The sequence below is a fragment of the Lampris incognitus genome, chromosome 2 (assembly GCF_029633865.1).
Source record: "Lampris incognitus isolate fLamInc1 chromosome 2, fLamInc1.hap2, whole genome shotgun sequence".
In the NCBI taxonomy this organism is placed as follows: Eukaryota; Metazoa; Chordata; class Actinopteri; order Lampriformes; family Lampridae; genus Lampris; species Lampris incognitus.
The window spans coordinates 53,031,008-53,058,894 of record NC_079212.1 but is presented as its reverse complement, the minus strand read 5'-3'; the positions used below and the strand labels follow the sequence as shown (position 1 = coordinate 53,058,894).

The window sequence follows — 27,887 nt, the reverse complement described above, 5'->3', positions numbered from 1 at the left end:
ACACATTGGATTTTTCTTTCCTTCTGGAAAGAATGACCCATAACCAAAGGCAGAAAGAGTGTGATTCACCACTCCTGAAATCAATACAAGTGTGAGTTCTGTCACACCTCCATGAAGTGAAGGAAAAAAACATTTTATGCCCCTGAAACGTTCAACTCTGAACACACAGGACACAAGGGGGCTATTCAAAAAACGCAAACGTGTGAGAGGAGGAGAGGTAGAAGGGATGGAGAGGGAGGGGTGAGAAAGCCCCTCCACCCATAGGTTTGGATGGGCTGGTGCTGTGACTAGTGTGCACTGCAAGATAGGGGGAGGACCCACATGTACAAATATTTAAGATGCACAGGCAGAGCAGGACTTCACTAAAGACAGAACACAGCCTTTGAGGACACTGGGCTATAGGAGACTCCAATTCTACTGGCTAGAGCTTCTCAGAAAGCTAAATCAAACTTCACTTTCTTGGGATCTCAAGAATTGTGAAGAACTTTGACGAAGACAGACTTTTTTTCAAACACAGAAGAACAAGAAAATTCTGTCTTGGCTGTGGAGGCTGAGAACTTTTTTCCATACAGCATGACAAAAGTAAATTTGAGTTTAGTGATTTTTGGGTTCATGCTGCCTCTGTTGGCAGAGACCTGGGCACAGAACCCCAGAAAGAGGCTAGCTCCACCAAAACAAACCAAGGGTCAGTGTTGCGATGAGGTGCGTTCTCTGAAGGTGCAAGTGGCCAATCTGACCAGTCTCCTAGAGGAGCTGAGTCACAAACAGGAGACAGACCTGATCAGTGTAGTGAGGCAAATGATGGCACTGGATAAGCAAAACAGGCAGCAGGAGGCTCGTGTCACTGAGGCAGAAAGCAAGTACTCAGAGATTAATAACCGCATGGAGATCATGCAGCTTCAAGGTGCTCAATCCGTCACTCAGAGCTCATCAGGTAAGCTCCCTTTAGCTGCAACAACTATCAACACAACTATCAATACAACTATCAACACAACTATCAATACAACTATGAATACAGGCATCACACCATGAAGAACATACACAACAATTGTTGTAATATGATTCTGCTTTGCAGTTCTTTCACTAGATTTATGTAAAAGTAATTTATGCTAATCTAATAGTACAATTGTAAAGGTGAAAATATCATAAGTGGTTCCATATGGTAGAACAAGTTCAACTCCACGCCTGTCTTTCTTTCTTTCTTGCCTCTTGAGCAACTGATATCAGATGGTTCAGGCACCACGTGACACACAGAGATGGTTCAGGCACCACTAATGCTTACCACACACAGATGGTTCAGGCACCACTATTTCTTACCACATGTAGAAGCCAACCATCGCTACACAGAACTACAAAGGCTTTTCAAACCTTGAGACAATATGACTGACTGTAAAATGTCTTTCGCTTCTAATGATCACTTAATTCTATTCAGGTTGACTTGGATGAGTCATTATGAGTTGATATACTGAATAATTGTCTTGGAATTTATCCAGTGCTTATTACCATCTGGTTCGTCACATTAACTCCAGTATAATGTGAGTTACTATCATTCTTCCAAAATTGAAAATTTCTCTGAAACACAAAATGATTTTGCGTACTGTTCTTTTTAACCATGCAAAACTATCATGGTCCTCTGTGCTGCTGATCACGGGCACCACACAGCTGTCATGCACGTGATAATAATGCAGATTACTGTGTACTCACTGTTCCAACTGGCTTTACAGCAGCCCAAAGCTATAATTTGGAGCCAGAATCTCTCGTGTAGGATTGTAAATACAGACCACTGCTACCACACCCAGACCTTTGCTATGATTCATCTTATCTTCAAGGCACGGTTAATCAGGACTGGTTGCTGCAAAAAAAAAAACCAAAAACCCCAGCCATACTAATGGTATCACCTTATCATGACACAAACAAAAAGGGAGAACAATCTCTGAATCTGAGGTACTTTACTCCTTCAGTGATTTTCTTTTTTACAGCCTTGTGACTTTAAATAGAAAATTTGACTCTAATAGTTTGCCCATTCAGTAAGAACTGGCATCTAGTCTTCTAAAACTCTAATAACTCAGCAAAGTTCACATAGAAAGGAAAAAATGGTGTGCTCTGTCAAGACAGCCTATTTTACCTGGGCTACATGTGCACTGTGTGTGTTTTTTACAGGTGTTATGCGAAAATCTGTGACCAGTCAGATTATGTGATCCTGCCCTCCAAAAGAGCTATTACCCCCTGACCCCAGATGCTAATCCTAATCTCACCCACATCAAACCCACGTCTGAAATTAACAATCTTCAACCTAATGCCTAAAGTTAACCACCTCTAACTTTATGCTTACATTTAACCATATCTAACTGCCATACCATGGTTGAATTATTGTGTTTTAAAAACAGGGTCACACAATCTGAAGAGTCACAGATTTGGTGGAAACACCAGTATTCCCTGTGAGCTGGTGTCCACAACAAAATCCAACAGAAAGTACCCATGATGAAACTGGTTGCAGCTCAGTGATGGTAATTCTGTTGGCACTGCTGGATAATTTGAACACAAACACCAACAGTTACCATAGGCTCTCGACAGCCCCGAGTTTCACTGCCCCCCCCGCAAGCTGTGTCCAGACACCAGCAGTATTCCTGTGTTCTGGCGCACAGCAGTAAGGCTGAATGTTAAGGCTAAGCTACAAAATCATCCATAATGCTATATGTGTTGACACTCTGACAAGATATCTTTGCGTTCTGAAATGCTTCCGGCATGATAGCTGTATAACCTTTCTATGGTAAGCAGGGAAGTTACCCCCTCCACTCCCCGGGGACACAGATTAGAAAATGAACATCTAACAAATCTACCTTGTTTTTCTTCTGTCACGCACTGACGTCAATGACTGACAGAAGTAAGCCTGTAGTGGTATGGCGATACAGGAAAGATTGAAAAGTATTATGCAAGTTATAGTGACTTCACCCCCACAATTACGACATGGAAATAAAGTTAAAAATCAGTGGTTAGGGCATCTGGGTAGTTGTAGTGGTTTATTCCATTGCCTACCAACACGGGAATCGCTGGTTCGAATCCCCATGTTGCCTCGGGCTTGGTCAGGCATCCCTACAGACACAATTGGCCGTGTCTGCAAGTGGGAAGCCAGATGTGGGTATGTGTCCTGGTCGCTGCACTAGCGCCTCCTCTGGTCGGTCGGGGCACCTTGTTTGGGGGGGGGGGGCTGGGGGGTGTGAGCCTCCCATGCGCTACGTCTCCCTGGTGAAACTCCTCACTGTCAAGTGAAAAGAAGCGGTTGGCGACTCCATGTGTATGCATGTGGTAGTCTACAGCCCTCCCCGGATCGGCAGAGGGGGTGGAGCAGCGACCGGGACAGCTCGGAAGAGTGACCGGGATGGCTCGGAAGAGTGGGGTAATTGGCCGGATACAATTGGGGGGGAAAGGGGGGGGGATCAGAGAAGTTAACCTTTTACCAGGGGGAAAAAAATCATTTGTCAGTGGCCCTCACTTAAGTCATTATAACAATGTTACTTTTAATTGTCATTTTATATTTTTAATTTTAAAAAATTGACTTTTTTTTTTAAGCGGCTTGGATAATGGAATGAAACGGAGGAAAAAAACGAATCTCATTTTGCAATTACTGACCATATCATCCTTTTTGTTAGATGCCATCTATGACTGTGCATCACTGTACACCAGGAATTACAAGATCTCTGGAGAATACAAGCTACCAAAAGATGAGTTCCTTGGAACCCCTGAGCATAATGTAAGCCATAAGCTGTGTTTACATGATCACTACTGCAACAGTCTTACCCTAATTATGGTAATATTGTGATTATTGAAATAGCCTACTTTTTTTTAAACTCCCCCCCCCCCCAAAGTCAAGGTAAAGTCTTAATCAACATATTTAAAACCCATTAAAACATATTTAAGACATCTAGATTTTTGCCCAATGTCTTGATCTTTCCATGAATGTCTTAGTATAATTTTTTTTCTTCTGGTTTTAGAAACTGTGCATGTCAGGGGGGTGGCAGATCCCATATGACAACAGACATGGCTGCCAGGGTGCCGAAAACGGGAAAATACTGACAATGACTTTCTTAATTTCCAAATCTGAAAATGTATGAAAATTACCAGAAAAAAGTGATAAATTGTTTGGAGAATATTTTTTCCAGATTTGAGTTTAAAATCTGTAATTTTGAAGTCGGTGTATCAATATTTTCACAATATATATGATGATTGGTCAGAGTACATGCCACTGCAAGGTTACTCTCTGCATGACCTCTCTTCCACACCGAGCTCCAGCAACACTGACAACACAGATGGCTGGACTTCAAAGCCTGTCTGTGGTCATGGGAATTTGCAATTAACTTTCTTTGGACAATAAGTTTCAATCAAATTTAAGACATGTTTCTTCTTTTTATGTTCTCATAAGACAGGTTGGCTGAAATGTTTCTTAATGTTTGGTTAAAGAAATATGGACATTATGCTTAATAAAGTGCTCACACAGTTTCATGATTAAATCATTTGTCTTTTAGTCAGTGATGTGCCTAGCACTTTGCAGCTTGATCAATAAATCAATCAATGATAATAATAATAATAATATACTTGTAAACCATATGTCTTAATCGAGTTGCCAAGAGCTGAAAATAGAATGGCACTGCAGCATTAGTTCATCAAACCTGCATACAGCATAAATTACACTACAGGCTGCATTTGCCAATTCTAAAAAAATATTTCATCCTCACTATAACCGTCATGGATAAATACTGTATCTTCATTCTGGAAGACGAGGTCTGGCAAGAGTCTGAAAGTGGCAGGAATCCTGCAAAGACATCTTTGCATTTCTTTGGTACCCTGGTACAAAAACACAAGCTGATGATGCACTGTCTACTTTTTGTAATTATCTTAATCACTTTATTAATTTAGCTAATGTTGTTATAACACCACATGTAAGTCTAATATTGCATTTGGGCTATTCTGAAATTTCTTTTAATTCTTTTAGGTGTTCTGTGATATGGAGACCAATGGTGGTGGTTGGACTGTGATACAGAGGCGAAAAGTGGGCTTGACATCATTTAGCCGTGACTGGAAGCAGTATAAGAGTGGCTTTGGAACAATACGCGGTGACTTCTGGTTGGGCAACGATCACATCTTCCGCTTAACACGGCAGCCCAGCATGTTGAGGATAGAGCTCGAGGTAGGAGTTGGGAAATAGAGCAGTCATGCAAGCTTGGACAGAAATACTTAATATTATCATCCCCGGTTTGCTAATCCAGTGTAATATTACTCAATATAATCTAATCCAGTGTAATATTACCCCATATAATCTAATTTTGGTATGGGTTTTCACGTTCACTACTTTTATACAAACTCATGCTCACTACTTTTATACAAACTCTTCCTCTTACGCTCACTACTTTTATGCAAACTCACTCTGTCATGCTCACTAATTTTATACAAACTCTTCCTCTCACACTTACTACTTTTATAGAAACTCACGCTCACTACTGTTATACAAACTCTTCCTCTCACGCTCACTACTTTTATAGAAACTCATGCTCACTACTGTTATACAAACTCTTCCTCTCACGCTCACTACTTTTATACATACTCATGCTCACTACTGTTATACAAACTCTTCCTCTCACGCTCACTACTTTTATACATACTCATGCTCACTACTGTTATACAAACTCTTCCTCTCACGCTCACTACTTTTATACATACTCATGCTCACTACTGTTACACAAACTCTTCCTCTCACACTCACTACTTTTATACAAACTCATGCTCACTACTTTTCTACAAACTCACTCTGTCATGCTCACTACCTTTATATAAACTCATGCTGTCACACTCACTACTTTTATACAAACTCATGCTCACTACTTTTATACAAACTCATGCTCACTACTTTTATACAAACTCATTCTCTCATGCTCACTGCCTTTATACAAACTCATTCTGTCACGCTCACTACTTTTATACAAACTCATGCTCACTACTTTTATACAAACTCATTCTGTCACGCTCACTACTTTTATACAAACTCATTCTGTCACGCTCACTACTTTTATACAAACTCATTCTGTCACGCTCACTACTTTTATAACAAACTCATTCTGTCATGCTCACTACTGTTCTCAGGACTGGGAGGGAGAGACCCGCTTTGCTGAGTACGGATATTTCACCATGAAAAATGAGCTGAATAGCTACAAGCTTCTTATTGCCAACTACAGTGGAAATGCTGGAGATTCCCTGCGCTACCACAACAACACCAACTTCAGCACCAACAATAAGGATAATGACAAGTGTGTGGACGACTGTGCTTCATTACGTAAAGGTAAAAAGACAAAGAGACTTTGAGCCTTACATGTAGGCTATTTTAAATAAAAAGATACAAGTCATAGATATTTGCCACTGACTAATTACAACTCTAACTTCTGACCTGACTACACAGGTGGATACTGGTACAACTGCTGCACTGACTCCAACCTAAACGGTGTATTCTACCGCTATGGCAAGCACACCAAGAATACAGATGGAATCACCTGGTATGGTTGGCATGGGCCTAACTACTCCCTGAAGAGAGTAGAGATGAAGATCCGACCACTTACTTTTACTCCATAGGCACTTCAGTCATAGGCTCTGGGTTCAGGTGATCATGCTAATTCTGATAATGATTTCTGGGAAATGTCATATATACTGATGTCACAAAGTTATAGCTTTCCCTTAAATTGGAGGCAGTAAGCTCTCATTACTTTCTGGAAAAGGTTCAGTGGGTTTAACAGGTAATGTGTTTAACCAGGATTGGAATTCACTTTTAATTGCTATTAAAATATTAATTTTCTTTAAAGATTTAACAGAAGCTTTTCTACCACTGTTCCTAAGGGCAAATGGTTGTTTATTTCCTCTACCATTTGTCTCAAAAGATTAACAGCCATAACACAATATCTGCCTAATACAGTAAGGATCATTATTAGCAATAGACTGGTATGATAATTTCAAGTGATCACAATCCAGCAAGTATGTTTCAGTGGACCTTTTGAAGTACTGGAAGGGTACGACTCACGCTATGTACTTACTATGACTTAAGACCAAATTCAATGTAAAAAAAATTCTCCTTGATGACAGACATGTTGTTTTTAAAGTGTGTACAGCTCTAGCGTTGTTTATAGCAGTATTGTTTTATAGTGTAGAAAATAAACATGTATTTTTAAAAATGTGTAATGTTTCCTGTTCGAAACAAGCTATTCCACATGCATATATGGTTTCTATAAGTAACATGGAATAGCTATATGAAACATTTGGCAAACGCAGGAGAAACCAGTAAGGAAATGGTAATCCTGCTTCTCTTCACGTCAAACAACCAGCCTGCATTTGCTTCAAGCTGCTGAGCTCAGACTTCCACATCATCTCCTGACATTGTTGATTGTCCCACCTATACCCACCGAGCACCTATACCCAAATGAGCACCTACACCCACCAAGCACCTATACCCAAGGCTCAGCGTTTTCGGTTTTTACCAATTTTCACCGAAAAATACCCAGATTTTTTAAAAGGAGCAGATCGGTTTAAACTGATTTTCACCCGGATGTTTCCACGGATCCAAAAGTTGTTCCTGTTCATGTGAGGTTATGTAACAGTGTCCTCTTGTGGCGAAATTTGGCATGCTGGATGGCTTTGAAAAATAAAAACCGAAAACGCTGAGCCTTGCCTATACCCAAATGAGCACTTATACCCAACGAGCACCTACTCCCAAACGAGCACCTATACCCAACGAACACCGATACCCAATGAGCACCTATACCCACGAGCACCTATACCAGGGGTGGCTAACCATGTGCCATGGAGAACCATGTGTATGCAGGTTTTCATTCTAGCCAGACTCCACACCAGGTGATTTCACTGATCAGCAACCCTTCAACCAAAGAGGAAGAATGTATCAGTGAAATCACCTGGTGTGGAGTTGGATTGGAATGAAAACCTGCATACACATGGCTCTCCATGGCACATGGCTAGCCACCGCTGACCTATATCCAGTGAGCACCTATATCCAATGAGGAAAGTAAAACCTCACAGTGTCTAATAGCTGCTCTCTACTTAGATGCCTCTGAACCCAACTTTTACTAGTTTAACAGAAAAAAGAAAAAAAAAGTGAACAAAAACATTTCTGAAAAATAGAACTAGTGTGATGTTTGACTAGCTAAAGAAAGGGTAAACTGCACAAACTAGTTTAGAGTATGTGTGATATTCTCTGTCTTTTGGGTGGTAGCCAGCTAAAAGAGCTATACAGAAGCAGTGGCACTGCACATGCAGCAGTATTGCGGTTGGGTAGTCACTTGGAAGGCCCATATGATGCCACAGGCAGCAGTTTATGGACAGCAGCCACACAGGAGACCATGGTGCCAGTCTCCATGCAGTAAGAGCGCCAGTGGGAATGTGGGCAGGCCTGTATGGTGGCACTAGTGATAGGTAGTAGCCACCAAGGAGACTCATACAGAACCGGTGCCACTGAAGCTGCACTGACCATGTAAGTGGGATGAGTCACTAGACAGGCTGTACAGGGCCTGAGGACATGGGGGATTCTGGGACGCCAGAACTGTTGAACTTTCTGGAGTTGTTATGGGCTTAATTCAAAGAGACATCTGGAAAGAAAGTGCCCACTTGATAACCCCAGTGGAATATTCATGTTGGGTTGTCGCAGTCTGGTAGCCAACTAAGCCATTATACCATATATTATATATGGGGTTTATGGAGATTTATGATGACAATGCCCCATGTCATCTCCTGAAAAGTGTGGAATTGTTAAGTTGAGATGGTCTTCTGTGTGTACCCCACAATGTTCACACAAGGGATTTAACATGATATCCTGCGTATTGTTTAAAGTACAAGCACCAAAATTGTGCAAGTCCTGCCTCCAGTTGAAGCTTGGCATTTATTCCTTCTCCTTAGAAAAAAATGACCACACTGCTAATAGAGACATGTGGACATGTGACAAATGATGGGCTTATTCTTTTTCAAGTGACATGAAGGTTCAGGCAAACATGTGCTGACTGCCTGCACCTGTGGAAGACCATGAAGGCTTTCAGCAGTGGTGGGCATGAAGGAACAGGTAGGAAGCACCAACTGAGACTGACTTTTACATCAAGGGGCCACCTGAAAACGTCTTCAGTTCTGCATACTTATACTTCACTAACAGTATTATACTATTATACTTCACTAACAGTATACTTCACTAACAGTATTATATTTCAGTAACAGTATTATACTATGATACTTCACTAACAGCATTATACTATTATACTTACAGTAACAGTATTATACTATGATACTGTTAGTGAATAACAGTACTACAATATTATACTTCACTAACAGTATGATACTATTATACTTCACGAACAGTATTATACTATGATAATTCACTAACAGTATTATACTATGATAATTTTTAACAGTATTATACCATTATACTTCATACTTACAGCCACAGTATTATACTATTAAATTACAGTAACAGTATTATACTATTATACTAAAAGTAACAGTATTATACTATTATACTTCACTAACAGTATTATACTTACAGTAACAGTATTTGTGATATTGGGCTATAAAAATAAAACTGACTTGACTTCACTCACAGTATTATACTATTACTATACTTACAGTAACAGTATTATACTATTATACTTCCCTAACAGCATTATACTATTATACTTACAGTAATAGTATTGTACTATTATACTTACAGTAACAGTATTACACTATTATACTTCACTGTATATGTAATGTATAATGTGTAATGTGACGTGTAATGTAATGTGTAACGTGTATTGTAATGTGTAATGTACTGTGAAATGTACTCTTTAATGTATTGTGTAATGTAATGTACTGTGTAATGGAATGTGTAATGTACTGTGTAATGTGTAATGTAATGTAATGCAGCACTGGCCGGGTTACTCGTTTGAAATGGGTTTCGTTTAAATACCTTGCAGCTCTCTCTACATCTGAGCATTCCAGAAGGTGACATTCCAGGTCCTTGGAGCCCAAAAACATAATGGGCACTATTTACCATAAATAAGAGTGCTGAACACAGAAGTGTCATGGTTAAACTTAAAATCTAACAGCTGTTTTTTAACAGCTTCTTTATAATGCAGCGTGATAATACAGCAGAAGCTACAGTGGATATAAAAATCTACATACCCCGTTAGAATGGCAGGTTTTTTTATGTAAAAAAAATTAAACCAAGATAAATGTCGATTTTTTTCCACCTTTAATGTGCAATTGCAACCTATAAAAATAAAGTGACACAAAACCTACAATAAACTAGTGCATAAGTGGGTACACTCTTTTATAATTGGGGATGTGGCAGCGTTCAGAATTAACCAATCACATTCAAATTGTTAAACAGTAGTTAGTATACACCTGCCATCAATTAAAGTGACTGTGATTAACCCTAAATAAAGTTCAGCTGTCCTGCAGGATTTTCCTGGCATCTTCTCGGTTGCATCCAACTGCAAAAGCCACGGTCCATGAAGAGCTTACAAAGCATGAACAGGATCTCATTGTTGAAAGGTATCAACCAGCAGAGGGGTACAAAAGAATTTCCAAGGCATTGGATATACCATGGAACACAGTGAAGACAACCATCAACATGGCACAACTGTGACATTACCAAGAACGGGACGTCGCTCCAAAATTGGTTGAAAGACGAGAAGAAAATTGGTCAGGGAGGCTGCCAAGAGGCCTATGGCAACATTAAAGGTGCTGCTGGAATTTCTGACAAGTCCTGGTTGCTCACAAGGTTGAACTTTTCGGCCACAATTCCAAAAGGTATTTCTGGCGTAAAAACAACACAGCACATCAACAGAAGAACACCATACCCATGGTAACACACGGTGGTGGCAGCATCATGCTTTGACGCTGCTTTTCCTCAGCTGGAACTGAGGCTTTAGTCAAGATGGAGGGAATCATGAATAGCTCCTAATCCCAGTCAATTTTGACGCAAAACCTTCAGGTGTCTGCTAGAAAGCTGAAGATAAAGATGAATTTCACCTTTCGGCATGACAACGACCCCAAAGCATACATCCACATCAATAAAAAATGGCTTCACCATAAGAAGATCAATGTTTTGTTATGGCCCAGCCACAGTCCAGACCTGAATCCATTTGAAGATCTGGGATGACCTGAATAAGGCTGTGCACAGGAGATGCCTGACAATTTGAAGGATCTATAATGTTTTTGCAAGAGTGGGAAAATATTGCCGAGTCAAGATGTGCCAAGCTGATAGACATAAAAAGACACGAGCGCTGTAATAAAATCAAAAGGTGCTTCAACAAAGTCTTAGTTTTGGAATGTGCACACTTTTGTTATTTTGACCCCCCCCCCAGAAGGTTTCAGCTTGTTTTTCACTTTATTTTTTGTAGGTTGCAATTTCACATTAAAGGTGGAAAAAGTTCCAACATGATTTATCTTTAGTTTTTTCACAACACAAAACCTGCCTTAATAGGGGTGTGTAGGCTTTTTTTATCCACTTTATAAGTACTCCCTCCTACCATTAACTTTTAAGAGAAATCTCTTAAGTTCAACTCACAACCTCAAACAGAAAGTACATACCCAAAAGCAAGTATCAACCCAATCCCTTCAAAGTTCTTCTCTTTGTAATTATACTAGAGAAGACTAAAAATAATTGGAAAAATAATTTTCATAGTTCTCCAAACACTTTCCTTGTTACAACAATGAACCAACAAACACGCAGAAAGTCTTGGGTTTTCCATTTTTAGACAGAGCGGGGGGAACCCTGAAAGGAATGCTCCAGCTTTTCCTTATACTGTCCGATGATAAGATGACCCAAACTGATGACCATGTGAAGCTCTACCCTTGTACTCTCTTGTGCTGTAGCCAAGGCTGTGGGACTGTGTTTATAATCAGCCCCAATCCAATTTTATGTTGTTCCCCCTATGTATCCAACACCTTATTCCCACACAGTAATACCCTTTTATTCATTCCAGAGCTGGCCCAAACCTGTCTTACCGGGATTGCATGGACAATGCAAGAAAGGGCATTTTGGTCTTGCTCCCTGTAAAGGCTTTGGGGCCTTTAGACAGATTCAGTCCTCTTGAATATAAGTACAAACTGGGATCCAAATGTGATGTGATATTTGAATTGTCAAAATACTAAGTTCACCTACCATTACAATGAGTCAGTGCTACCGTAGAAGCTGTGTAACCCCCTTCTCAGTGTAGCCTCTTATTAACAAAATATGTACACCAGAGCCTAATATTTGTTTTTTTGTTTTCTAATCCAGTCAGGGCAGAACACAGTTGGGTTTGTGTAGTGCTTTCTGCACAGGACACAAGCATTTATGGGAAGTCCTGGAGAGGTGAGAAGCAGATGGAGAGATTGGAAACACTGCAGTGCTGGCTTCCATCATTCATCATCATCAAGGCCCCAAAGAAATTGAAAACAGGCCCCTAAAAAATGCTATTCCAGGCACTCAAAGATGAAAAGAGGGCACACATCCCATTAGATGCCTGGAAAACAGATTTTTTCATACAATACAAAAGACAGATATATAAAAGGAAGATCAGACTATAAGGGAGGAACAATGACAGTATTCATTAAAGTTATTAGTTGGGTGGATGTGTATATCGCTAATCCATCCAATTATCAATAAATGGACTTAAACAGTCGCTTCTATAAGAAGAGATGTTATTCATAAATGCACTGAATAAATGACATGGTATTCACCACGTCAAAGCTGGATGCAGAACGTAAGTAAATAAAAAGAAATACGGGCTCATGTCATTTAACCGACAAAGGGAATCATGTGATACCGTAAAGTAACCAAAACATGAGTGGAACTATTGTTCTCTTTCAGATCATTATTCTTATTCTTCTGTTTTAAAAGTATTTGTAGCCAAAATTCTTCCGTCCATGTACTCCTCTCTTCAGGACGAGTCTATTCATAAACACAGCCACAACCATTTTTATCTGACTATATTTTCCAACATTTTTAATTATGGCTTAATAAAGCATTTTCTTTTTCTTTTTTTGCTGCTCCTCCTTGGCAGTTGGTCCAATTCACACGAAACGTGTTATGGTCCATCTCAGTTCTATTCTCCATAGAACTATGAAACACATTTCTGATACTTCAAACAGTTTGGCAGCTATAAGCCAATCAATTTTAGGATGTGTCACATATTTGACAAAAAATGCCATAAATCATGAATGCAAAATCTTATACTCATGAAACGTGATACATAGCATAAGACATAGACTCTAGATAATGATACAACATTTTGAGAATTTTGGTCGAGCCTGTCTGTCTACTGCTCGGAGGAACTACGATAAGTCACAGATCTCAGACAGGAGAATTTATTGGGATTACTCCCATGCACTCACAGGTGGACACGTCACATACACACAGGTGGACACGTCACATGCACGTATACACTGCTAGCATCTGCCTCACACACGCCCTGGAACACTCTCTGGACTGCATCCTTCTTAGTCCTTTCTTCCCCTTTTTCTTTTTTGTCTTCTCCTTTATCACTATAACTGCTATCCTAAACTGATATCGATAAGATCGATTCAATTGTGTTTTGTTGAACAAATGTCAGCTTGTTTCTATCATCAGACACATGTTGTCATTTCTGAGTTTCTAAGTGTGCTTGTGGAGATTGTCCCCCTCTTGGAAAACAAAGAGAATTCTGGTCCCTAGGCAGTGCTATAGTAACCATATAAAGTATAAAGAGCAATAACTTGGGCACCGTAAGGCATATAAAAAAGTTCTGTTTCTCTTGTGAAGACAAACTTATGCATATAAGCCACACACACATTTCTGTTGAACTCATCAGCCATTTCGAAACTTTTGAGAGAAAAAATTATCCACTCTTACAAACTTGGACCAATCTTCACTAAATTTGGCACACGAACACGAGTTATCCAAGGTTTTATGCCATTTGATACCATTTTGCTATGATGGGATTTCAAATTCTGTCAGTGATGCCTGACATAAAAAATTGCCATAACTTAGGAACAGATTGTGCTATATAGAACCCTTATCACGTGATGTAAAAGCTGCATTGTAAACAAGATGTGCGCGCACAACGTGTGGCAAAACATGGCCGAGAAACAACGTGCATACATATGAATCTCACAGATGAAAGTGTATAAAACTTAAAATTAAACGGAGGAAAGCTAGAAATTTGAGAAAATGGAAATCTCAGAATATGGTGATGGTCTAAGCAAGGAAGACAGAAAGCATTACGAGTCGAAACTTATGCTGAGCACTGGAGAAAAACTTGCCGATCCATTTCTGCTTGTTGAAGCTCAGTGGACAAGTGATGTCACGAAGTTGCCAAACATCGGCTGGAGGGATGTGACTGAAACACCTCATAGACACACCAAGTATATTTACCAAAGAACCAATGAAGGCATGCAAGTCTTTAGCACCATATAATTACTTTTTTGGTGGCCATGTCCAAGACCGCTTTTACCATCCGTTATCGAAGGAAAACAAGTTTTGCTTCATCAAATCAAAGGTAAACCCTCGTAGTTCAATTGTTTGTACGGCTGAACTGTTTGCACGGTTATGAGATCGAGGCTGGAGTCAAATTATGACCTCAAACGTCACAACACGAGAAAGCTGATGGAATCGTTGTCCACCTTGAGTAAGGCATTAATGCTAGGCATTAACAACTCAAACTTTGGTTTGGTAGTTGCTGTACTAGGACAGTATCACATGCAGAGCTGTTACTTACATATGTTCATCACAATTCCTATTTGTGTAAGAAACAGATACATACGAGATATGAAATGTTCGCCACAAATCTTCGCATTTGATATTTGCTGTTCTGACCACATCTTCCAGGCTTCCTGGCGGATCGCATGAATCCACGCCTGTCTTCCTTGTTTTTCGACTGGAGTTTTCCCTTTCGGCATGCGATAAAAATAAAGATGCTTGTTTTTACCATCTTTACGATTTGTACAACTGACAGTCCAACAACTGTGAGACATTTCATTTTGTTTTAAACCAATTTCTCCATGATGATCTCTTTAAAATGAGCGTAGTAACGTTTACAAACACAAGACTCGTGGCCCGTTTTTGCCTCACAATCTGCGCACGCACATTTGGCGCATGTAAACAAGGGAACACATCTATTAACCAAATTTAGTATAAATGTGCAGAAATAAACTGAGATATTATGCTATGCTATACCAACATCATAAAAGCAACTACAATATTTTTGCATTGCAGTCATACAAAAGAGTATCAACTCCAGTCACATTTCAAAATGCTGGACTTCCGGCCCAGATGTAGGACAGAGTAGACGTGTGAGGGGTCGTTCCTGAACAAATTAGCTTTTTTTACTAAAACAAAAAACAAAAAAAAAACACCTATTCTTGTTTTATTTGATCCCACACTTGTCTAATGCAATTGCCACTCAAACTACTATGGCCCTTTGTGGAAAAAGGGCCAACCTAAGAACTCAATTCCTAAGATTTCAAGCACTACAGGTCTCTCGCAAAGTTTGGGAAACATGGCCGCCAACATGGAACCTGTTTCAGCCTCCCTTCTAATCTCCGAAATCAACAAGCTCAGAACAAGTCTCTCAACTGAACTGACAACCACTCTGTCTCCAATCCAAGCTTCACTTGATGCAATCTGTCTTACTTCAGACAACCACAGGCGAACTCTCACTACCACTGAAGCTTGCCTTACGGATCACAGTGACAGGACAACATCAAATGGAGGCAGCTCTCGTTGAGTTACCAACTGAAAACAGGCTAAAGGCTAAAGTTGGAAAATCACTCTTGGTGTCAAAACATCCGTATTGTTAGTGTGCCTGAATGTGCCGGACCTACGTCCATTAAGTTTGTTTCCGAGCTCCTGATGGAAGTGATGGGCGATGGCATTTTGGAGAAGTCCCTGGAGCTAGACAGAGTGCACAGGTCTCTGCACCCGAAACCAGGACCAGGTGAGCGGCCAAGGATAATAATAGCCCGCTTCCATCAATTCCAGGATAAGGAAAGAGTAATGCACTGGGCGAGAGAGAAGGGTCAGGTGCTCTACCAGCACAAGCAAATATTTGTCTTCAACGACTTAAATGCCAACCTGGCGAAGAAGCGGGCTGCATTAAATGGCTGGTCCCTTTATAAGAAAGGTGTCAAGTTCACTATGCAAGGGGCATCCGGGTAGCGCAGCGGTCTATTCCGTTGCCTACCAACACGAGGATCGCTGGTTTGAATCCCCGTGTTACCTCCGGCTTGGTCAGGCGTCGGTACAGACACAATTGGCTGTGTCTGAGGGTGGGAAGATGGATGTGGGTATGTGTCCTGGTCGCCGTACTAGCACCTTCTCTGGTCCGTCGGGGCACCTGTTCGGGGGGGAACTGGGGGAAATAGCGTGATCCTTCCATGTGCTACGTCCCCCTGGCAAAGCTCCTCACTGTCAGGTGAAAAGAAGCGACTGGCGACTCCACATGTATTGGAGGAGACATGTGGTAGTCTGCAGCCCTCACCGGTTTGGCAGTGGGGGTGCAGCAGCGACCGGGATGACTCGGAAAATAGGGTAATTGGCCAAGTACAATTGGAAAGAGAAAAAAAAGGGGGGGATTTTCAAAAAAACAAAAAACAAAAAAAAAAGTTCACCATGCATCATCAAGCTGTCCTCCGTGTGGTTTTTGAGGGCAAAATGATCAGCTTCGACACTCCAGCAAAGGCTGAGGAATTCTACTCAAGGAACACAGAAGCGACCTGAGCTGACCAGACAGACTGGACAGCAGTCAATAAGCTCTGAGAACATTTGTATAGAACGGGACTGTGCTGAATATCACACTGTTACTGGTTATTAATTTGATCTGGACTGGTCCTAGGTAAGTGTTTTATGCTGTTTACTTTTTCCCCAGTGAGCTGTATGCTGCTGTTTTTTTTAAATTTCTTTGATTTCTGATTTTTCCCTTTTTTCTCCCTATTTTAGTTCAAACACCCACCCTTGTACTGCATGCGTTCGCCAACTGCATCTCTCCGGCCGGCAGTCTCGAAGACGCCTCGCCACTTTCGTGACAAGGCGAATCCAGGCTGAACCACTGCTTTTTCTGACACACCCCGAGACGCATTCATGAGACGAACACAAGCAGACTCCGCCCCCCTCCCGAAGACAGCGTTGCCAATTATTGCTGCTTCATCGAGTCCGGCCATAGTCTGATCTGACGAGACCGGGGCACGAACCCTGGTCCCCAGTGGGCAACTGCATCGACATAAAGCCGATGCTTAGACCGCTACACCACCGCGGACCCTATGCTGTTGTTTAAAGTTTGGCCAGCTGGCAATATTTAGCCAAAAAGCTAGCCTATGCTAGAAAAAGCTGACAACGCCGGCAACATTATTTAATTTTCTATTTTGTAACTGAGATATTGCTTTAAACTGGATCATTGCAAATGTTAATATGCATGATATTTGTATGGTTAACACTGTTGGATTCAAGTTAGGCAGTTTCCATGACACTTTAGGCACAGTTTAATTATTTCAAGTGGGGTAACAACCTATTTGCCACAGATCAGGCCGGCTCTCTACACTTGTTTCGAACTGATATATAAATGTAGTTTAACTATTTTAATTCATTCATTCATTTGTTTTACTTTTATAAAATGTTACACAAGTTCATGTAATATGGTGTAGCTACTGCAATATTTGGGAGCCTGCTAAAGAGAATTGAGTATCCTGGGAGTCCGCGGTGGAGTAGAGGTCTAAGCATCGGCTTTGTGTCGATGCAGTTGCCCACTGGGGACTGGGGTTCGCGCCCCGGTCTCGTCAGATCCGACTATGGCCGGACTCGGTGAAGCAGCAATCATTGGCAGCGCTGTCTTCGGGAGGGGGGCGGAGTCGGCTTGTGTTCGTCACATGAATGCGTCTCTGGTGTGTCGGAAAAACAGTGGTTCGGCCTGGAGTCGCCTTGTCACGAAAGTGGGGAGGCGGTCTCTTTCGAGACTGCCGGCCGGAGAGATGCAGTTGGCGAACGCATGCAATATGAGGGTGGGTGTTTGAATTAAAATAGGGATCGATTGGCTACTAAATTGGGAGAAAAAAGGGAAAAATCCGAAATAAATTAAAAAAAAAAAAAAAGAGAATTGAGTATTGAACAGGGAGTATGTTCTACAGGAAGTTGTGCAGTTATAGATAGATGCCTGCTGTTCGCCTTGTTTGGGGAGGTAAACATAGGTTTGGGTTTTTTTTTTCCTTTTCCTTTTCCTCTGGGGTAGTGTTTGAGGAAGGGATTACAAGGGTTGTAAGGGGGTGAACGGAAGCTTTACACTGACATTCATTTTGGCAAAGATTTGTTGTACTTTTGTTTCCTTTGTATTTGATGTCCTGCATACCAGTCACACAACATCCAAGTGGTCTTTTTCATATTCATTTACACTTCATTCCATACCTATGTACACATACTAGGCCTATTCTTAATGCATATTTTTGTTAACACTAACCCCAATGACTGATTCCCGTAACACTGGGAACAAGCCTGTTAGGCTGACCTCATGGAACGTGAAAGGTTTAAATGGGCCAGTAAAGCAGACCAGGGTTTTTTCACATCTGAAGGGACTGCAGACAAATATAGCATTTCTGCAAGAAACACGTTTACATGACTTAGACCAAAACCGACTGCGTAAATCTTGGGTGGGCCAGATCTTTCACTCTAAATTTAATACTAATTCCAGCTACAATACTAAGTACAGCTATATTAATCCACAAACAAGTCCCCTTCTTTCCCGCTGACATTATTCCTGAACCACAGGGTCATTATATTGTAGTAACTGGGTCCCTGTCCCCAACGCCAGTTACACTGATTAACTCCTATGCCTCCAACTGGGATAATGCTGAAATTATAAGCTAAGTTGGTTCTCTTTACTCCTAGGTGGGGACTTGAACTGGATGACTGACCCCAAACTGGACAACTCCAGTCCTGAAAATACATCCCCCTCTAAAATGTCCAAAGCCAATGGTTTAAGAACATAGATGACAAGGAGAACTGCAAATTCATGTTTTGATATCTGCGAGTTCTACCCCTCCATAAGCAAAGAGTTACTATCCAAAGCCATTGATTTTGCCGCAAAACACACAGTGATATCCGAGCAAGACAGAGACATTATATACCAGGACACACAGTGATGTCCAAGCAAGACAGAGACATTATATACCAGGCGAAGGAATCACTTTTGTACCACAATGGAAACCCATGGCAGAAAAAAGGGTAATAGCAAATTTGATGTAACCATGGGCAGCTTCGACGGGGCGGAAACATGTGAACTAGTTGGAACAGATTTGTTATCTCAACTACAAGACCTAGATATCAATGCCAGACTCTATCGGGATGATGGGCTAGCAATTTGTAGCAAAACAGCAAGAGAGGTCGAGCAAATTAAGACAACAATCTGCAAAATATTCTCAAACAATGGGCTAAAAATCACAATCGAAGCAAGCAAAAAACAAATTGACTTTCTGGACATCTCAACAGACCTTAGGAACAGCACATACAAACCGTACATGAAGCCCATCCACATGCTGCAGTATGTTCATAGAGAAAGCAACCACCCATCCTCCATCTTGAAAAACATCCCAGAAAGCATTTAATAGAAGACTCTCAAAATTATCATCTAGTGAGTCCTTCTTCAATGAAGCTACACCCCCATACCAAGATGCATTACAAAACAGTTGCTACAATTTTAAGCTAAAATAAAACCCACCTAAATACTGACTGCCAGCAAATCAACAAATATAGCAGAAAACGAAACATCACCTGGTACAACCCACCCTACAGGGACACCGTGGCCACAAACATCGGTAAGCAGTGTTTTGAACTTTTGGATAACTGCTTTACCCCGGACCATCAACTGAGGAAGATATTCAGTAGGAACACCATCAAAATTAGTTACAGCTGCATGCCTAACATTCAACACATAATATCGTCCCACAATACAGGAATCATCAACAAATCAATGACACCTTCATCATAACCGGACGCCCCCAACTGCAACTGCCGTGTGAACGACTCGTGCCCCCTCGAAAGAAAATGCCAGATGTAGGGCGTTATCTACCAAGCTACGGTGATGAGAGATGACAACGACAAAATAATGACATACGTTGGTCTAACAGAGGGAACATTCAAAAAGAGGTTTAATGCACACACGTGTAGCTTTAGAAACAACCGTTTAAAGAATGTCACATCTTTAAGCCCTTATATTTGGTCATTGGTGGACAGAAACATTAATTATTCAACCACCTGGAAAATCCTCTTAAAGAACAAAGCTTATTCAACCAGTAGTAAAATGTGCATCTATGTCTAACTGAACAATATTTTATCATCTGCAAACCAGAAATGTCCACATTGAACAACAGGAATGAATTGGTCAGCAGTTGCAGACATAGATATGAGCACCTATTTTGTAATTATAAATACAATATGCCAATAGATACCCCCCCCCCCACCGGACCGTTAGCGATCACGTGTTTTTGAATTTCGCACCTCTTCCTTCCCCATTGGATGTTGTGCACGTGATGTGCATGACAAGGAAGTAAATGGTATGTCCTTTCCCGAGTAGCTTTATTGACTGCTGATGATTGCTTATGGCATGAAACAAGCTTGTACTGTCTCAAAGAATTTACTTGAATCACTGGATTAACATCTTATATATGAATCAAACGGGGTGTGTGGATCCATGAAGATTTCCTTACCCAAAGGCTAAAGAATTTTCATCCTGTATCATTTGTATACACTTGTATACTAGAATAGGTTATTTTTTCATTGACATGACACTTCTCTCTTTTGTTAAATCAGTAGACTATAAAGCCATTTTGATCTTGGATCATGCCCCTCTGTTACCAGAATTGTCCTTCCCATCTACTGCCACCCAATGCCCTCTATGGAAGCTAAAAATGTAATTCCTTATATAGAGAAAGGGGGGCGTGGCAGTATGCTAATTTCAAATAGTGAACACGCACCAGTCAATTTAGAATGGTTCTGATTCCCTAACATATGCATGGTGGTAAGAACAAAATTGGCCAGTGTGCACATCATGAACTCAACTGCAATTTCGCATGTGCACTTATTTTATGTGCAAAGTAAGAACATTTTTACGCACATATTAGTGCCTTCTTTCCCAGTTAAAATCACTGCTTCTGCTCTGATCAGACCTACCTGATAAGGGACTCCAGGATGAGAGGAGAGGGGCCTTTCTGGAACTCTAGTTCTTTGTAGTGCAAAGCCTTGGCGTAGGCACGACACTTTGCAGCTCTCTCACCAAGCAACACAACGCCATTATCGTCTCTTAGTGGCAAAGGACCCTGGGAAAAAAATATTCATGAATATTCATGTAAAATTTCATATACTGGTAAAGAATGGCATATACACTCACTGGCCACTTTATTAGGCACACCTGTCCAACTGCTCGTTAACGCAAATTTCTAACCAGCCAATCACATGGCAGCAACTCAGTGCATTTAGGCATGTAGACATGGTCAAGACGATCTGCTGCAGTTCAAACCGAGCATCAGAATGGGGAAGAAAGGCGATTTAAGTGACTTTGAACGTGGCATGGTTGTTGGTGCCAGACAGGCTGGTCTGAGTATTTCAGAAACTGCTGATCTACTGGGATTTTCACGCACAACCATCTCTAGGGTTTACAGAGAATGGTCCGAAAAAGAGAAAATATCCAGTGAGCGGCAGTTCTGTGGGCGAAAATGCCTTGTTGATGCCAGAGGTCAGAGGAGAATGGCCAGACTGGTTCGAGCTGATAGAAAGGCAACAGTAACTCAAATAACCACTCATTACAACCGAGGTATGCAGAAGAGCATCTCTGAACGCACAACACGTCGAACCTTGAGGCAGATGGGCTACAGCAGCAGAAGACCACACCGGGTGCCACTCCTGTCAGCTAAGAACAGGAAACTGAGGCTACAATTTGCACAGGCTCACCAAAATTGGACAATAGAAGATTGGAAAAACGTTGCCTGGTCTGATGAGTCTCGATTTCTGCTGCAACATTCGGATGGTAGGGTCAGAATTTGGCGTCAACAACATGAAAGCATGGATCCATCCTGCCTTGTATCAACGGTTCAGGCTGGTTGTGGTGGTGTAATGGTGTGGGGGATATTTTCTTGGCACACTTTGGGCCCCTTAGTACCAATTGAGCATCGTGTCAACACCACAGCCTACCTGAGTATTGTTGCTGACCATGTCCATCCCTTTATGACCACAGTGTTCCCATCTTCTGATGGCTACTTCCGGCAGGATAACGCGCCATGTCATAAAGCTCGAATCATCTCAGACTGGTTTCTTGAACATGACAATGAGTTCACTGTACTCAGATGGCCTCCACAGTCACCAGATCTCAATCCAATAGAGCACCTTTGGGATGTGGTGGACCGGGAGATTCGCATCATGGATGTGCAGCCGACAAATCTGCAGCAACTGCGTGATGCTATCATGTCAATATGGACCAAACTCTCTGAGGAATGCTTCCAGTACCTTGTTGAATCTATGCCACGAAGGATTAAGGCAGTTCTGAAGGCAAAAGGGGGTCCAACCCGGTACTAGCAAGGTGTACCTAATAAAGTGGCCAGTGAGTGTAATTGATTACTTTTAAAAAAAATAAAATTTTTGCCATCATGTAGCATACAAAATGAAAAGATTATTTTTATTTGCGCCGCATTTTGAATCAGAACAAGGTGCTTTATTTATTAGTTGAATTAATTCATATACTTGACGTACAAAAAAAAAAAAAAAAAACAAGAAACAAAAACAAAACATCAATTTTGAATCTTCAAAGATTACAATAATTAGGTTGCATCACTCACCTTGTCACTATGCTCCATGAACTCAGCCAGATTGAGTAGCGTTTGGGTGACCTCTGCAATGTCCTGTGATGTTAGGGCTAGTTCAATACTGCGGATCAGCTCATCCTGCTGGTCTTCACTCAGCTCTGACCAACATGACAGGAAGGCAGCATTGAACAAGTCCCTGTGAACCAAAGGAGACATATTACAATCCAAATGTACCAATCAAAAAATAAAATTTATAACACAGCACAGAGATCTGCAACTGCGGGAGACTGATTACTTTTTACCTCACATTCTGTTACATCTCGTTTATATTTATTATCTTTATTTCTCTGCTTTTTTTAAACTTAACATAAAGTTAAATTTTCTGCTGCATTCATTCTGTTTAGTAGCTATTTTTTTCTGCCAATTTTGTATCCTAATGAATTTAGTATTAGTGTATAGCCAATGAAGGGAGGCAAGAATTTGTATAATATGGTCCAATTTCCTAGATTTAGTTAGGATGTTAGCTGCAGCATTCTGAACCATCTGAAGACTTTTAGTACTACTTTTAGTACATGTGGCAGACCTGAAAACAGAATATTACAGTAATCAATCAAGTCTGGATGAAACAAATGCATGTATTAGAGTCTCTGCATCAGCCATGGGCAGGAAAGACAGAATTTTACCTATGTTACTTAAGTGAAAAAAACGCAGTCATTGTGATTCTTTTAATGTGCTTATCAAAAAAAAAAAAGGCTGGGATCAAATCTAACACTAAGATATTTGGCTGCCACACTTTGTGAAACCACAGAGTTGTCAATTGTTATCGTTACTTGAACAAATTGGTGTCTGTGTCTAGCAGGGCCAATGACCAGCATCTCTGTTTTATCCGAATTTAAAAGCAGAAAGTTAAGTGACATCCAGTTTTTCACAACAGCCAAGCAGGCCTGTAAATTAGCCATTTGAGTATGATCATCACCCATTAAAGGCACATACAGCTGAGTATCATCAGCATAGCAATGGAAATTTATTCTGTAACTACGTATAATTTGGCCAAGATTATTAAGAGAGAAAAGTACAGGGCCAAGAACTGAGCCCTGAGGTACACCTTATTTCACGTCAGAGAATTTTGATGTAATATTACTATAGCAGACACAATGTGTTCTTCTAGATAAGTAGGGCTTAAACCAAGAGAGATCTAAACCAGAGACACCAAAAATTACAATTTAATCTGTCTAATAGTATAGTGATCAATGGTCTCAAAGGCTGTACTGAGGTCCAGTAGTAGAAGCACAGAAGTGGAATCAGAGTCCATAGCTAGTAAAAGATCATTCACCACTATGGTCAGAGCAGTTTCAGCAGAGTGACAGGCCCTGAAAGCCAATTGAAAAGGTTCATGTAGATGGTTTTCTTCTATATGGGTCGAAAGTTGTTGATAGACAACTCTCTCTGGTACTTTAGAAAAGAACGGAAGATTAGAGACTGGTCGATAGTTATTAAGAGACTTTGGATCGAGGTGTGGTTTTGTTTAAGTTGAGGTTTAACCAAAGCTCGTCTTAAAACTGCTGGGAACAGTGCTAGTAGTAAGTGATAAATCAACAATGTCTAGCATTGTAGTAGGTCCCAGGAAAGGCCGGAGGACTTTACTAAGTTTTGCTGGTAAGGGGACAAGTAGGCAAGTAGTTAGTTAAGAAGCTGACATGAACTTAGTCAAAGTACCAAGAGAGATAGTCTCAATCTCAAAAGCTGTAATAACAGGGACTATCAGTGACTCACTATATAGATATATAGATATGAATTTGGTAAGACATGATCTGGAGGAGTAGCTGGAGTTGATCTAATTTGTTTATCTCATCAACCTTATTGCAGAAAAAGTTTAGAAACTCATAGGCCATAAATGGTCAGTAGCTAATAGACAGCTGCTCTTCAGTAAGTTAGATACACTGTCAAAGAGAAATCTGGGGTTATGTTTATTAATATTGATTAAGTGAGAGATACACTGCTTTTGCAGCAGATAAAGCACACTTGTATTTCAATGAACACTCATGCCAAGACAAGTAAAAATCTTCCAATTTGGATTTTCACCATTTACGTTCCAGTCTCCTGTAGGCCTGCTTAAGAGCACGTGTGTCATCGTTAAAACAAGGTGTAGGCCTCTTTAGTCGCCTAGCTCTGGTAGTGAGAAGTGCAGCTGAATCGACGAGACTAGAGAGGGCCACATTTAAGTCACTAGTGAAATTTTCAACAGTGTCAGTCACTACAGTGAAAGTTGTCAAGACTTCAGGCAGCTGCTGGCCAAATCCAGCTACAGTGAAGGGACCTATGCTATCAGGTCAACGCTGACAGCGTAGGTCAGGGATAGGCAACATGGTCCAGAAAGGTCCGGTGTGGGTGCAGGTCTTTGTTCCAACCAAGCAGTTGCACACCTGATTCTATTAGTCAACCAATAGTCTTTGCTAAGGACCTTGATTTGCAGACTCAGGTGTGTAACTGAAACTGTCTGGATTACTGTCTCGCAAAGTGGTGCTGGTAAATGACCTGATCTTGGAGCATAGTTTTGATATGTATGGCTTATGTGAAACTTAGCTGAAACTTAATGTTTTCCTACCATTAAATGATGACGCTCTCCTGAGTATATTAGTGTTCATGCTGCTCAAGCTACCAAAAGAGGTGGAGGTGTTGCCCTAATGTATAACTATTTTCAGTCTTGATTCTAAATTTAATGCTAAATTTGCATTTTTTGAGGTGCTAGTCATATGTCCATCTGCAACAGCCTTGAACAGCTCTAGTCGTTTTACTCAGCTGGCCACCTGGGCTTTGCTCCCAATTTATAGAAAATTTCACGGAATTTATGTCAGTCCTTGTTAGTCATACTGATTATCTTAATCCTTGATGTCAGCATCAAAATATTAATAACAATAACAACAACAATAAACTTTATATAGCACTTTTCAAAACAAGGTTACAAAGTGTTTCACAGAACAGGATAAAATAAAGCATCTTATTGTCTTTGTAAGGCTTTTTTCGGCAGTTCTTGATACCTTTGGTTTTGTTGCATGTGCATCAAGCTACCCATCACAGTGGAAACACATTCGATCTTATTTAAGCACATGGTGTGGTTGTTTCTCATCTGTCTCTCCTCTTACAGCTGCTGTGTCACACCAATTTCTTGTCAAATTTCAGGCAGCGCTTCCTTTTCTTTGCAGCTGTGGCACAGATGTGTTTATCACTCATCATATATGCTCATCAACCCTGATAGTGTTTGTAGATAGTTGTAATTAGAGAACTACAAAAAGAAAACGGAACTTAAAACTACCATGGAGTCTCTCAGCACCCTGACAGAAGTGATTAAAATTGAAAATAAGTTGATTAGAGTCTATCCTTGATGTACAAATGAGAAGCATGTGCGACAACCTCATTTCTTCTGGGATCTCTGAGGTGGTTGTGGGTCACTGGGTCAGGGTTGGGCCCTGTAGCCGGTGGGTGGGCACGCCGGTGGGTCCACCCGCCCTGGAGGCCAGACCCCCGTCTCTACCTGTGTGCCATGGGGGGGATTCGCCATCTGTTCGTGCGTGCTAGGTGGGCACTTGATCCTGGCTGGGTGTACCTGAGGTGGCGATGCCCGGGTGGTGATTGCCCTCACGCGGTGTTGTCATCCTGGACCGCCCGGGTGTGGTATCCTTGCTGCTCTTGGTGCATGGGGTGCTTCTTACTAGGGGGCTGGATGGCGAATGTGGGGACATTAGCTAAATCCATGTCCGTGGCCTGTGTGTGTGGTGGTGGGGCGCTGGTTGGAGGCCTGCTGGTGGCACAGGACAGCCCACCATGTTGGAGGCATGTGGCAGGATGTCGAGTGCCCCTGGGTGGTTGCAGTGGATAGGATCCCCTGGAGATCAGCGCTTTTCCCGGGGGGCTCTGCTTGGCTGCTCTGTGGCCGGCTACACTCCTGCTTTGGTCTTGCTGTGCCTCACCCTTCTCTCCCAGTTCTGGAACACATATGCCAAATGATAGGCCTATGGTTTGAGGGACAGTTGAGATGCAAGCCATTTGAGTGGAGGCATGGCGGGTGGCTGGGATCTTGCCAGTGACACTCCTGCTCCTGCTTGGACCATGACATTTTCTTGAAATTTTAACCCCAATCACACTAGTTTAGCACACATACCCATCCACACAACACATACTACAAACAACACCTACTACCAGGTCAGGGTCGGTGGGTCAGGACAAATGGGAGTGGTTCAGGTCTGATGAGCCTGGAGAACTCAAGCCCCCACACCACACCATTTTAACTCCACACATGACACGAGGGCATATTCAGCACTGGGGCTATCAGGATGGGTGGGTCGCTGGCTGGTTAGTGGTTGGACAGGGGGCAGGCAGGAGGGGCCCCTGCCCAGATGAATCGCTCTGTTCTCGGTGCTGGGTGGTCTCATGCCTACTCCGTACCAGCAGGGCTGTGGTGAGTGCTGCTGTGTGCTTTCTGGAGCCCCTAGCTGGTGCCTCATCTTGGTGGGTATGGGCAACCGAGATAGGAGCAGCTGTCGGATTTTTCTGTGTCAGGCGCTGCAGGTACGGGGGGCAGTGGGGGGGTTTGCATGTATGGCAGTCTAGGGACACTGGTGGGGCCCTGTCTATTCCAGGGGAGGTTGCCGCCAGGTGGCCTGGGTCAGGCGTATTCAGCTATATGGGTGAATGCTTGGTGTGTGTGGCTGGTCGGGCTGTCTAGCTGGCTGTGTAGCAGCAGGCCCTGCCCTTACACAGGGCTTAGATGGGCATGGGAACCCCCCTGCCTGCCCACTGTGTGGGCGGTCCTGGTGGTGCATCGGTCTATCAGCCATGGGGCGCTATGTGCTTGCTGTCCGTGGCTCAGGTCCCATGCCTGCGGGTGTACCATGTGCCTGCGCTTTGGGGGTAAGGGCTCGCATTATGATTTTGGGGACTGGTTTAGTGTTTGGTGTCGACTTGGGCTCCGGTTGTTATCTTGGTCGTGTGGTGTCTGCTCGACTGCAGGGCCCACTGGTGGTTGCAGAGCCTGTCTGCTGTTCAAACGCACTACAATAAGTCACGGATCTCAG

General features: G+C 41.8%; 2 protein-coding genes across 2 annotated transcripts in view; one reads left to right on the top strand and one right to left on the bottom strand.

Moving 5' to 3' along the window:
- Positions 1-27,887, bottom strand: part of mtor (mechanistic target of rapamycin kinase) — a 400,677-nt gene that overhangs the window by 201,509 nt on the left and 171,281 nt on the right. The window contains exons 27-28 of the mRNA XM_056274929.1: positions 22,849-23,011; positions 21,191-21,336 (exon numbers count right to left, since the gene is read on the bottom strand). Coding sequence (XP_056130904.1) covers positions 21,191-21,336; positions 22,849-23,011 — 309 coding nt within the window. The remainder of the gene's footprint in view (positions 1-21,190; positions 21,337-22,848; positions 23,012-27,887) is intronic.
- Positions 344-6,844, top strand: angptl7 (angiopoietin-like 7). The gene is made up of 5 exons (XM_056274930.1): positions 344-934; positions 3,651-3,751; positions 4,991-5,185; positions 6,136-6,331; positions 6,449-6,844. The coding sequence occupies exons 1-5, from the start codon at positions 574-576 to the stop codon at positions 6,616-6,618; spliced, it is 1,023 nt and encodes a 340-aa protein (XP_056130905.1). The 5' UTR covers positions 344-573; the 3' UTR covers positions 6,619-6,844.

What these genes read in the sequence shown, in the direction of transcription:
- angptl7 (XM_056274930.1), top strand. Translation starts at nt 574, where the DNA reads ATGACAAAAGTAAATTTGAGTTTAGTGATTTTTGGGTTCATGCTGCCT. An exon ending in CGTCACTCAGAGCTCATCAG is followed by an intron (nt 935 to 3,650) that starts GTAAGCTCCCTT and finishes CCTTTTTGTTAG; the next exon opens with ATGCCATCTATGACTGTGCA. An exon ending in TGTTGAGGATAGAGCTCGAG is followed by an intron (nt 5,186 to 6,135) that starts GTAGGAGTTGGG and finishes TACTGTTCTCAG; the next exon opens with GACTGGGAGGGAGAGACCCG.